The following is a 14,040-nucleotide window of genomic DNA, read 5'->3' as shown; positions in this document are numbered from 1 at the left end:
CTTTTAGTATTGACAGTTCCTTCGATCAGGTATTTTCAGTGGGTGTGCACTGTGACTTTTTTGGAAAAATGTATCAGTTCTAAAACTGTGATAACAAAAAAACTGGTTTTGTTAACATAATCCCATTTTCTTTCTTTTTTCAAATTTTTATTTATTTATTTGACAGAGAGAGACAGCACAAGCAGGGTGAGGATGAGGAGCAGAGGGAGAGGCAGAAACAGACTCCCTGCTGAGCAAGGAGCCTGATGTGGGGCTCCATCCCAGTACCCTGAGAGCCTGACGTGAGCCAAAAGCAGACACTTAACTACCTGAGCCACTGGGGCACCCTAAAATAATCCTATTTTCAATGAAGGTGATTGGACCGCTGACTCAATTTTTAATATATCAAGCACTTTGGCTCTAATCAAGAAAGGAACTTTTTAAAAAAAGTTATTTATTTATTAGAGAGAGAAAGTGCGCACACAAGTGGAGGTAGGGGCAGCGGGAGAGAATCTTTAAGCAAACTCCACACTGAGTTGTGGAGACCCAGGCAGGGCTCATTCTGATGTCCCATGAGATCATGATCTGAGCCAAACCAAGAATTGGCTGCTTAACCACCCAGGCGCCCTCAGAAAGGAATCTTTTATTACTCTCAATTATTAGAACAACTACAGTTACTGGTAATGTAAAAAGTGACCAACACTTGGTTGTCACTTTATTGTAAAGGACTTGGGGTTAAAACTTGAATCTTCAAGCTTTTATTTTAAGGGAGATATTTAAATATACTTCATCCGCATTTCAATTTAAATGTTATTTAAAAGCCAAGATAATTGCTACCTACTGTGTTATACACTTCTGCTTTATGTAAGACTTAATAACAATCTTAATTAGGCTAATTTTAGTCAGATTAATACTTGTGTATGTCAGCATTAACTACTAAATACCACATACTGCAGGATTTTAATTAACACTGAGGAAAAGAAATACTCTTACTATAAACATTTTTGAACTGGAAAAGGCTAAAACGAAGTATGTCCAATTACGACAGAGGATAAATCACAATATCACTGATTTTAGATTCTAGGTGAATTAAGGTTGACTTTGAAACAGATAAATCGGCTCACATGTAATGTTAGGAAGATACAGTCTTGATACACAATTCTGAGCCTATCAAGCCTTTGCCTTTCACAGTTCTGGAAGGTTTGGAGATTCTTTATAGTTGGTGCTGTGATATGCTTTTTGATTTCTTTAGGTGATAAAGTCAAGACTGCCATATCTTGAGTCAGAAACTCTTCTCTCGTTGCATTGTTTATGAGCTAGACAGAAAAAGTAAGTTTCTTTTTTCCTTTATTAAATTTCTGGTTTGACCAATTCAGTGAGATTTCCCCATCCCTCACTCTTGGCCTGGGCTGTGATTATCCATGTCAAATACTAGGCATCTGCACCATCTGCACCATCTGCCTCCTGAAACATGACAGTCCCTGGAAGAGGAATGACGAATGTGGAAGGGGGGGGGGTGTCTAAGCAGTAACTGCCTGTTGTAGTGACGAAAGGATTTTTTTTTCATTAATTGCAGAGCCTTAATTAGAAATGGTAGTAAGGGGGCTCCTGGGTGGCTCTGTCACTTAAGCATCTGTCTTTGGGCTCAGGTCATGATCCTGGAGTCCCAGGATCTAGTCCCACATGGGGCTCCCTGCCTAACGGAGAGTCTGCTTCTTCCTCTGTCCCTCACCTGGCTCTTGGTCTCTCTCTCACTCTTTCTCTCTCTCAAATAAATAAAATCTTTCAAAAGGAAGGAAGGAAAGAAGGAAGGAAGGGGAAGGAAGAGGAAGGAATAGTAGGAAGGGGGCACCTTGGTGGCTCAGTCACTTAAGCATCTACCTTTGGCTTAGGTCATGAACTTTGGGTCCTGGGATCCAGCCCCGCATTGAACCCTGCAATGGACTCTGCTCAGGGGGGAGTATGCTTCTTCCTTTCCCTCTGTGCTCTCTCTCTCATTCTGTCCCAAGTAAATAAATACAATCTTAGATAATAAAAGAAATAACAGTAGGGATTCCAAATTAACAATATTTTATTTACCTGCTATCATCTAACACTTATAGCTGGTAAGTGGAATAATAATAATAATAATAATAATAGTAATAATAATACTGCTGCAATGGCCTGAGAATGGGAACACCTGATTCAAATGACACATACTCTCTTTTAGACCCTTGACCTATTAAATGACAGTTTATGATGAGGCTAAATGGGCTATGTATAAGAAGGCGCCTAGGTTCAAATTAGGAACTCATAAATATTTGTTCACAATTTATGAATTTATGTACTTATATATTTCTCTCACATTTTCAGGGCATTTGGGTTCAAAGTGAAAGGAGATTTTAATATTGGACTAATTCAGTTATGTAAATTACTACCAAAAAATTACCTGAAGTTTGTGCTTGTATGTCCTGATAAAACTTGTTAATCTTCCATAATCATAAGTGGAATATGAAGAAGTGAAGCAAACATCTAGTTTTAAAAGATGCATATCATCACACTTTTTTTTATACTCCCATAGCAAAATATTATGCAAATAAATGAACAAGTATGTAAATGAACAAATGAATGGAGTCTGGCTTAGACACAACTGAATTCAGTATTCTGTACTCAGAGGAACATAGCTCAGTTTTTTTTTTTTTTTAATGAGTCTAGTTTTTCCTTTTTCCTGTCCAACAAGTCTGTTACCAATCTTGAAGGGGAATATTTAGTTCATATATATGAGATATGTTAGGTAACTCTGCCTAACTTTCTTCCATCCATAAAAAAACATATCTCTTTTAAAGAATAGAAAGGATTTTAAATATGTAAGAGTGGAGAATTGTCCAAGAGAGAGTTGCTCATATTTAAAATGAATTTAAGGTACCTTATTCTCAGGAAAGACTTCTAAAGTCACTCTTTATAGCATATTTTCCTAAAAAGAACCAATTTTTTAAAAATTTAGTGATTAAGCATAATTTGGGAGCCCACATTGGATTTCCATTATACTGTACAAGACTGCTGAAGCTTTTGGCATTTTGCATTATCAATTACTCCCATTTTGTCCTTCATTTATTATGTTTTAATAGTATGCTTGCTGGGGGCACCTGGGTGGCTCAGTTAGTTAAGCTTCAATTCTGGATTTCAGCTTGGGTTATGGTCTCAGGGTCATGAGACTGAACCCTGCATTGGGCTCACACTCAGCACAGAGCCTGGATGAGATTCTCTCCTTTTTCCTCTGCTCCTCCCCACATGTATGCTCAATCTCTCTCTCTTTCTTTCAAATAAACAAATAAATAAAATCTTTTAAAAAATAGTGTGCTTGCTGAGGGCATGTAATATGCCTTGCTTTTTGTTTATACTAAGTGTTGGGCATTCACTAAATACTGGTTTTAGAATTTCTACATTGGCAGACCAAAAAGCACTTTTTAAGACTTAAGGATTATCAAAACCTAGTAAGATTTACAGTTACCTAAACCAATTACGATAAATAAAGTTAGGGTTAGTGGCTTAAGAACTCAATCAAAAATGTTATTTGCTGGGACGCCTGGGTGGCTCAGTTGGTTAAGCAGCTGCCTTCGGCTCAGGTCATGATCCCAGCGTCCTGGGATCGAGTCCCACATCGGGCTCTTTGCTCAGCAGGGAGCCTGCTTCTCCCTCTGCCTCTGCCTGCCATTCTGTCTGCCTGTGCTTGCTCTCTCCCCCTCTCTCTCTCTGATAAATAAATAAAATTTAAAAAAAAAAAATGTTATTTGCTAAAGGCATCTATCACTGGAGATAACAACATGCACTGAGGTAAGTTTAGTCACTTTGAGTTCTTTCCAAAAACAGATCAACCCTGTGAGGTGATCAGAGGTGATCTGGTTGATGGCTTTGGTAAATAACGAGAAGCATGCTCCCTAAAAATAACTTCTACAAAGAAACAACCAAAAAACTACAATAACAGGTTACTAAAAGGCAGTATGGTCTCTGCTCATCTCTGAAAAGGAGGAATTAAGAATAAGACCAGGTTAACCAAGAGGAGAGAATCTTCTAGATGCCTGATCTTATTTCAACAGAGTTATTTCTCACGCAGACCATAAGACATTAGTTTATCATTATATGCTATTTCTTAAGTGTTTCAAATTCCCTTTGCTTTCTGTTTATGCTTACCAATTAGACCTGTGTCCTACACATGATGGCTCAATACTCGTTAATATAATAGAGCTTTCAACGTGTCTGGACCATGTTCCAGGCACTGACGTCATCCGGCATGCTTTTGAAAGTCTTCCAGAATAGAGGGACCCCAAATTGATTGAGGGTATGCCCCTCAGTGAAAGAAATAAGGGAACTAGAAGATGAGGAAGGTTAGGTGGCTTTTCAAGGTCATGCAGCAGCAGCTCAGTGGCAGAGCAGAGGCTAAGGCCCAGATCTCTGATTATTGGGTTGAGCCTGGTTTGGCTGTACCAGTACTTGTCCCCTGGTCCATGGTGGTGTCTGAGGGATCTCTGCCCGGCTGAGGCAGAGTATAGTCAGAATGGGCTTCAACTCCTTCTCTGCCATTGCAACTGGAGAAATTTTATTTTATGGTCTATTGCCTGTGTTCTGAGTAAGGTGACCTAATTTTTCCCCCCTCAACAATGAAAGTAGAGTTTTAGTGTTCTTACCATAACAAGAAAGCCCCAATTACATGAGGTTGAGGATGTGCTAACCAACCTTAATGTGGTGACACTTTGCAATGTATACTTGTATCAAATTGTCACATCATACACCTCAGATTTCCACAATGTTAAGCATTAATTAAGCTGGAAGATCAATAAAGCTGGAAAAAAATGCTTGAAAATTATTGCTATGTACCTTACTGTATGAATAAGTATAATGTAGGGACTGAATCACAGTACTAATGTTTAGTAAATGTACTACTGGTTCAGAAGTTAATACCTCTCAAGTATAGTCAGGCATTATTTTGGGGGTTCATTAACCTGTGTTAATTTTTTTTTAATAAAGATTTTATTTCAGACAGAGAGAGAGCACGAGCACAGTGCTGGTAGAGGGGCAGAGGGAGCGGCAGACTCCTGGTTGGGCAGGGAGCCTGACACGGGGCTCAATCCCAGGACCCTTGGATCATGACCTGAGCCGGAGGGAGATGCTTAACCAACAGAGCCACCCAGATGCCCTAACCTGTGTTAATTTTCAAGAACATATTCAGCATTGTCTTGGGAGTAAGGACCACTTCCCTTGAGGAAAGATAGGCCATTTGGTAGCACTGGAAATTTCACTGGGTCTTTATATCAGCTGCGTCCTCTGAGGAAGCATCGAAGGTAGGAAGAAAATGGGCCACTTGTGTCTGCATCAAGACTCGAGGAGCTGGATGTTCTTCCTCTCAAAGTCATTTTCTTCCCAACTTGTCAAAATGGGTCTCTACTCCAGAAAATATAGCTAGCTTAGATCTTAGCAGAGTGTTTTTTTTTATTGCAAAAAGTTGCAAACAGTTCACTTGAGATGCTAAGTTGTACTTACTAATGCATGGCCACAGAAATGATCCATCTCTCTTCGAGGGAAAGAGGAAGGTGCTCAAATACTCCATACAAGGCGCCAGAATTAATAATGGCAGGGTGCTGACGACATTCATTACTGCAACTGGCAGAATAGATCCATCCAAATTCCTGTTAGAATTCATGGTCTGCACATAATAGCCTGAAGGAATCTGTAGTTGAGGGGGGAAAGTAGCCAGGCATTAAGAGTGTGGTTTAACTCTGGAGGAAGCATCTTGCAGGAGATGCTTTGCCCTTTGCAAGGGCTCTGTCTGTGACAGATGAACAGAATGTTCCTCTGATCCTCCACGTCCCAGTTATGAGCTGGCACAGGGCAGTATTGTCTCTGTGGAGTCTATCGACAATACTACTGATTCTTTATAGAGGAATCTTGTGTCATCCTAACTTCTTAATCTTCCTATGCAAAGTAAAGGTGGCCGTCATTTTGTGCTTAGGTTGACACCTAAGAAGTCAAATAACTTACTGAAAAAATACAGCTTTGTGTATAAGCAAACAGACTTTTTCCTGAATTAATTAATTAAATTCAAATCAATTAAATTTAATTAATTTTCCTGAATTAATTAATTAATTAATTGAATCAATTCCTAAATTAAAAACCAGTTGAAGGTATTAAGGATGTTTGTTTTTACCCCGATGAAAAAAAATTGGGGGCAAGAAAGAAATCCTTCGTATGGCATCTAATGTGATGGCAAAATAGATAAGAAGGATTTTTACTAAGAAGAGGGGCCCAGGGTAGAAACACGATACTTGTCAGAGGCTGTCTTTGTTGGCTCCTTGGATGGGCTTCACTTCTGAAATGACCCAAGTAATTGAAAAAAGAGAAACAAAATACACTTGTGTTTATACCTCATTTTAAACTCAGTGTGTGACATTAGTGGACCACAGAGGAAGCTGTGTGCAAAAGGTTTGCATAATAAACTAACAGATAAGAAATGAAAAGCAAACAGAATCCCCCTAAAACCAAAAAGCCCAAACAAAGAAGACCTCTACCACATCCCAAATCCTCAGTGTAGTGTCAGAATTTCTTCATTTTTAAAATAACCCTAATCCTAACTAAAAGCATAACCTGAACTTGGAGACTCTTCAGGTATTCCAAACCTCTTGTTAAAAAGCACAGGGTCACAAGAAAGAGGGCACCTACTTGCTTTTCTATTTGTGAATGTGGTTGCAGTCACTCGTGATTATCAGTCAGAGAGCCTAGTACTTCTCTAATTCCCAGTGGAGCACAAAACTGCTAAGTCAACCTGAGTCTTGTCCGTAAGGGATGGATTCACCAAACTATTTTTTTTCTTTCTGTGCGTGAACTACGATAGGATTTGTGCCTTATTACCATACTGGGAGAGCTGCCCACCTCAAACATCCAGATGATCACTTCCTGTTCGAGTATTTTCACCGACTCCTCTGCTGTCAATCGTACAATTGGAGAGGGTATAAGAAGGGTCTTTGTCATAAGCACAGCAGTTAATGAACCCATCGCTTGTAACATAGCCTCTTGCTATGTTAACTACCTAAACCCAGGGAAAGACCACATTTTCACAGACATTCTCTCTATTTGTCCAAAATGTGTCTTGGTGATAATTCATCTTCCAGTCTTCAATGTGACCTTTAGGATTATAAACAAGGATTGCTTTGCTGGGGGCAGATAGCAAGACTGAAGGGAACATTATCTAGTTCTGCCTCACTTCAGTAAAATTATTAAGCACATATCCCCCAATCAGAGGAAAATGAGTGATGCTTTTAAAAAAGAGTGCTGGCAGCAGATCTGCTCGAAGACTGAAAGGCTCCCAGCAGAACCTGGAAGTTTCTGTTACTGATTTCAAATGAGAATTATTGTTAATAGGAATAAAGTTATTATCGGCATGAATCACAGACACAGAAACCTGTTAACTTAATAATGTGGCGAATGTACTATTAATCTTTAGTGAAGCAATATTAATATATTGCCTAATCTAAGAAAAGGCTCTAGTGTCTTGAAAGCTTGAAATCATTTCTGCTTCTGCCTCAAGTTCTGAAATCATCCCCTTTTAAAATTTTAAATACTTTTATTTCATACAAGCCTCTGAGTATTCAGAAATAATTGCTGTCAATAGAGATTCATTTTCACCTCTGAGTGGCCAGTAATGTCAAATGGTAACATCATCAGCCTTAATATCAACATATTTTAAATGTATGTCTTGGAACTGAAGGTCAATAAAGGCTACTAAATTTAAAATACGGAATTCAAGGATGTTTTATTCTTGGTACTTTGATCGCCTTTATGCTGGTGAGTATTTCATCTGAAGGTAAAAATCTATTTTCAGCCTATCCCATTGGAGGTTTCTTCTACCTCTCTTGAGAAGCACATTCTAAACTTTTTTTTTTGGGGGGGGGAATTGTCTGGCATAACATTACTGTGCATAATTTTGGAGCCTATAGGTCTGTATCAGGGATTTTTAACCCGGTTGCAAGAGACATTGTGGGTAGTAAACTCTGGGTGTTTATACCAGCACTAAATTGGGATGCCATATATTAGTGGGGTGCCTGCAAGCAAATTACAGAATCCTGCATGTCTCTGAGACGCATATTTAGGATCAGAATAACAACCACTGTAAGCTTGCTGTGGGGATTAAATTAGATATGGTGAAGTCATCTTTTAGGAGTTATGACCATATAGGTGATCAATGAATAACAATTTTTGTTCTTTGCAATACCTGGGCATCTAGAGTTGGTGAGATAGTTAAAATTCAGTTTATTGGAATTTATGGTAATTTATGTCAAATTAAAAAATTTATGACAGTTTTCAGAAGAGAAATTTAGTCAAAAGAAATAGTAAGTGTCACTGCATTACGAAAATAAAGAGTCAGGAATTTGTGCTTTTTTCACAGAAGGTTCGAGGCTAGCTATGGACTACTTAGTAATTTTATACTTACTATTAATTTTGCCCTTTTAAGATGTTCCTTATGATATTAAAGATTATATACACAGGTAATATTTTTGTGTTTTTGTGCTGGCTGCTATAGTGCAGTCAGGAAAGAAGTTGAATCTGCCAGATTAACCTTGTTTTCGTGCGACGTTTACAGCAAGGGTTCTTGGCAAACTTTTTTGCAGAGGGCCAGATAGAAAATATTTCCACATACTGATTCTATTGCAAACACTCAAGCCTGCTGTTTTCATGCACCAGGAAACAGTATGACAAATAAACAAGAATGGATATATTCCAATAAAACTTTATTTATTGGTCCTGAATTTTGAATTTGATATGATTTTCCTATGTCATAAAATATTTTTTCTTTTGATTTTTTTCAAGTATATAAAAATTTTTAAACTTTTTTATCTGGTAGGAAATGCAAACAAAACAAAACAAAACAAAAAACCAGCAAGCTGGATTTGGCCTGCAGGCAGTAATTTGCTGACCCCTGGCCAATTAGAGCAAGCATTGCCCTAAGAGTCAGCAGGTAGATTTGCCTTCCCTCTTGCTATTATTAACGGTGTGACTTAGCTGTCCTTCCAGAATCACTTAATTTTTCTAGCCTCAGTTTCCTCTTCAACAAATGAAGTAGTTGAGTAAATTAATCTCTAAGTTTCTTTTTCAGCTCTGCTGCTCTGAGATTTATAAATCTACCTCATTCATTAACCATCTAATTTCCAAGTTAGCAGCAAATATAGTCCTGAATTTCTTCAAAGTCTTTATAGTCACTTGTATTTCTTTGTAAGTTTGTCTTTGAACATTATCATATTAAAATTGCTCTTTAATCACATATGTTTTAAAAGGTACTTTGGACTTGCTGTTTTCCCTCTAATTTCTCCACAGCACAGGGACAGATTCACCAAGGAACTAAGGGTGGGTGGGGAAATAATCTTTTGCTCATTAGAACATATACTTCAGTACAGGGGAGGTGGTACTTAAATCAGTCATGTTAACTACGTGTTAGTACTAGATTTTAAAGGTTTAATGAAGGAGGAAGAAAAGGTTGGGTAATCGCCCACAGATTGCATATTTTCGTGCATTGCTCTAATGCCTTGTGACTATGCATTCTGAAATATCGTCTGCGTCTTCTGAAAGACATTTCCAGTTTTACAAGAGAAACAGCATACTAGGTTCTCCTCAGGTATGCCTCTCTCTGCCTGACCCCTCTTGTCTCTTGAAATTAGAGCCTGTAATGTTGAGAAGCATTTATAGGATAACTCCCTGACAAAGTGTATGAGAAGAGTTTGATGGGGTGAAAATAAATATTTAACTTGTAATGCTCACATACAATCACTTTACTATCATGGGATAGTACTCACTACCTTCCTTACCTGCATAATGCATATTCTGTAAAGGAGCTGAGAAATGAAGAGAGGGAGAAGGGTGTAGAAAAATTTTGTATCTTCCACGTGGAGCTCACTGTAGCAACCGCCATTTTTTTTCTTGGCATGGTCTAACCAGCTTGTCACATCTCCAGCAAGATGGCAATAGCGCAGACAGCATATTTTCAGAGCATTAATAAACACCCCAAAGGTTGTCAGGAGGGAACAACCTGCAAGTAATTTGAGATATTATGTATTAGTAAAGGAATTGTTCTTCAATTTTCCAGGACGTCCATCAGAAAGATGACAATTGCCAGGATGAAGGGCAGTAAAGTGACTGAGAAGGTTTTAGCACCCAAGGGGTTGAATTCAAAGGAACATGCTCCTGACAAGGGTTCTGGCATCCTGGTGACCAGCCGAAGGTGATGGCTGACAGCTAATGTAAAAAATGAAAAAGGTAAGATCAATGGAAACATATTAAAAAAGGAAGAAAGGTGACAAAATAAAACACCAAAGTAAGAAATTCCACAATCTCTTAGAAGTCTAACTCATTAATGAGTGAGACAACCAAAACTTTCTTTTACAGTCTTAACACAAAGGACTAGGACTAGTTCTTAATATAAATGGTTATATCAATAATCCTCACTTGTCAGGTGGAGAGTGGTTTCTTATTTTGACATGGAGATGAAATGAAATGTATTCTCTGCTTTGACGTTATCCTTGAATTTCAGATGTAAGGTTAAACTTTGAACTCTTCAAATGACTTTATACATGTTGATAGCATCACTAAAAGTTCAGATTGGATTAGCTGGCTTTTGACTTTTCCAGTAGTTTCCTCTGGGTTTATATAGCTGTCACTTCAGCACCCAAAGCATTTTATTACCCAAGATGTTAGCAGTCACTTACTGCTTGTGATTTGCAACCTCACTGTTGCTTCTTTCATGATCTTTCAGATACCACCTTTTCTTTGACTCCATTAAGACTTCCTGATACAATGACAGATAAGTGACACTTCCCCCCCCTTTGAGTTAGCAGTTCAGCTGTGCCACCATAATTGTTACAATTTTTCATAGTACTCTTTCGACCAAAGAAGTCCTTCTGCAAATTACATAGACACCAAGCCATGGTTGCAGGATAAACGGTATAATAAATGTAAAAATGTTTGAGTTTCTCCAAGGAAGGTCACTATAGAAATTCAAAGTATAGTTTGATGGTCATTTTGCTTATGTTCAAATTTCCCATAATAAAATTCCACGTGAAATACATTCTAACAAATTCATATAAATGTGGTCAAGCGTTGGTTTTTATATTTAAATAAAGAATATTTATTAATATTTCTTTTTATGGTTATAGAGTGATTATATTGATTTGATCTGTTTTAAGAGTTGTAATAGACCTATTATGTCAGCCTTTGATTAATTGAAGAAGCTGGGGGCCTGGTAATTGAATATGGAACCTTTCACCCCTAAGTCACTGAATCAAATCCAGCCCAAATTGGTAGTGACCAAGAATGATTATAGCAGTGGCTCTTTGGCGGCCTCTGTGAAGTATGTTGAGGTCAAGTGGAAGTATGTTGAAATAATTGCATCTCCTATGGGCTCATACCTGTGGTCACTATTGCTTCTTCTTAGTCACTATTGCCAGAACACAGAGGAAAGCCCAGGGACTAAGAACACCAAGGGAAAAGAAGCCCCAGTGAGTGGTTGTGTCTCTTAGGAAAGAAGAGGGACATCTTTTTATTATTGCAGGAGGAACTGCTCTATTATGAGACTTTCCTAGCTATTTCAATTAGTTTACTTAAGACTTTAGTGAAATGAGAACTGAGAATGCCTTGATGAACAGTCTGGAAACTGAATTTGAACAGGTCTGGGCTAGGAGGCTTAACTTCCTGACATTTCTTTATGAACTTGTCTCTGTTGCTCATCAGTCTGTTCTCTGCTCAACTTTTGCAAAACAGTGCTGTGTAGATGGAGGGTTATTATTGGCATTAATCCAACTTACTCTATGCTTTTGAATAAGCTTTATGATGAAATGATGACTATTCATAGGATGAAAGACTATTTCCAAAGATATTCTCCCCAATTTCCCCTCTCTTTCTTTAAATTCAGGTGCTTATATTGAATATATGTTTTGAACCCATCATTCTGTTTTTGTTTGAGTGAATCACCATTTGTTGCAAGATGAATTGTCATCTGCTCTTAATGCATGGCAAATTGATACCTGCAAACAATAAATATTTAATATTCTTTCTTAGGAGGAATAGTTTGGATTATTGCTTCTTAAACTAGCTGTGTTAAAAATTTTTTTAAAAAAGTTTGAACCATTATGGTCAATACATTTTAAAAATAATCATAAAACATAATACCTAAAGAATAAAATAAAACAAAGACATAAATAATGTAAGTCCTGATATTTTTATTATTAGATTCAACAGACATAGAATCTAACTTTCAGTAAATGTTTCTACATGTTTTCTCTCAGTGTCTGTATTTATTTTGTTGCATACCAATAACAAACAGTTAATTGATCAGCAGTGCTCCATGGATAAGGTTTTGAGTAGCACTGGCTTCAACTAAATACACATTTTGAAAAATGAATTTTATTTAAGCAAGTAAAGTTATATCTGATAGAGTGATATGAAACAACAAAAACAATGGTTAAGAACAAGAAATGATTGAGCATGAATGAGGTCTAAAATTTTAGCTAGGATAGGGAGGGCACATAATTGATTCCAAACAATTGTGAATATGCAATCTTTCATTCATTCAGCATACTAAGTTCCTACTATATGCCAAAGGTTTTTTGAGCCTAAGAATAATAATAGTGAACAAGATCCACAAATTTCTGAGTTTTCCTTCTGGTTGGGGAGACACTTTTTAGCAGAAAAATATAAGACATGCTCAATGATGAAAGCAAAATGGACTTCTAAGATAGACACCCATTATGGGATAGAGTATAGAGACAGCAGAAAGAGTTGAAATTTGAACTGTGGCTCGAATGACTGGAAATAGGCAAAAGACATGGAGGAAGCATATGCCAGATATGTCACAGGGTAGAAATAAGCTGAGGGGCACTTGGGTGGTTCAATTTTTTAAGCATCTGACTTCAGCTCAGGTCATGATCTCAGGGTGCTGGGATTGAGCCCCGGATCAGGCTCCTGGCTCAGTAGGGGATCTACTGGTCTCTCTCCCTCTGCCCTTTCCCTGCTTATACAATTTTTTAAGCATCTGACTTCAGCTCAGGTCATGATCTCAGGGTGCTGGGATTGAGCCCCGGATCAGGCTCCTGGCTCAGTAGGGGATCTGCTGGTCTCTCTCCCTCTGCCCTTTCCCTACTTATACCCCCTGTCTCTGTCTCTCTTTCAAATAAAATAAAGTAAAAATCTTTAAAAAAAAAAAAAAAGAATCTGAGAGTGGTTCGGTATCCATAAAGGTCAATTTGAGGCAGTACCTCAGTTAGAAGATTGGAAGGAGGTGAGGTCCCAGAGTTGGTCAGGGATCCGACTTCACGGGCTGAAGTAAGGAGCTTGGAGTTTGCCTTCAGTGTTACAGGAAAGCATTAGGAAATTTTATGCAGAAGGGAGATAACTGTAGGATGTATACACTTAAAAAGTTACTCTTGAAGTCTGGTAGTGGTGTGGATAATAGGTTTGGAAAACAAGAGGGGGAGCTGAGAGAGGGCAAGAAGTAATGGTGACTTGGACATAGCGATAGCAGTGAAGAGAAGTGGACAGGTAGGCATGTGTGTTTGAACCACCAGCAGTATTTTTTGATGGAAGGAGCTTGAAGAAATGGGGAAGTTTGAGGATGACTACTTACCTTTTCCTTAGAAAACTGGGTGTTGGTGATAGACACTGAGATGAAGAAGACAAGAAAGGGGCTGTGTTGCAGTTGGGTGAATGAGGACTTGAGTTTTGGTCAGGTTAAGTTTGAGAGGACCATTAGATAACCAAGTTAAAATGTCCATGCCTGTTTCCAAGAAATGTAGGAAAAGCTTTTGTCTTCTAATAGCCTGTTTTCTGTTCTTTTCATTTTTGAAAGCTGACACCTTTTTGTCCTTGTATTTTTGTTTTAATGAGGTTTGGAAAGGTAACATTATATATATATATATATATATATATATATATATATATATATATATATACATACTATATATACGTTTACATATATTATAGAGAGAGAGGGAGAGGGGGAGGTAAACTGTGTAGAAATGTTTTAAATTGAAAAATAAAAGTTTTCTA

At 37.8% G+C, this 14,040-nt stretch overlaps 1 protein-coding gene across 1 annotated transcript in view; it reads right to left on the bottom strand.

The window, feature by feature from the left end:
- The window catches only part of SLC15A5 (solute carrier family 15 member 5), an 81,459-nt gene that overhangs the window by 44,577 nt on the left and 22,842 nt on the right, over positions 1–14,040 (bottom strand). The window contains exons 4-5 of the mRNA XM_059183617.1: positions 9,810–10,030; positions 5,497–5,683 (exon numbers count right to left, since the gene is read on the bottom strand). Of these exons, the coding sequence (XP_059039600.1) occupies positions 5,497–5,683; positions 9,810–10,030 (408 nt within the window). The remainder of the gene's footprint in view (positions 1–5,496; positions 5,684–9,809; positions 10,031–14,040) is intronic.

This window comes from Mustela lutreola, chromosome 8 (assembly GCF_030435805.1).
Source record: "Mustela lutreola isolate mMusLut2 chromosome 8, mMusLut2.pri, whole genome shotgun sequence".
Lineage (NCBI taxonomy): Eukaryota > Metazoa > Chordata > Mammalia > Carnivora > Mustelidae > Mustela > Mustela lutreola.
This window is presented reverse-complemented; position numbering and strand designations above follow the sequence as displayed.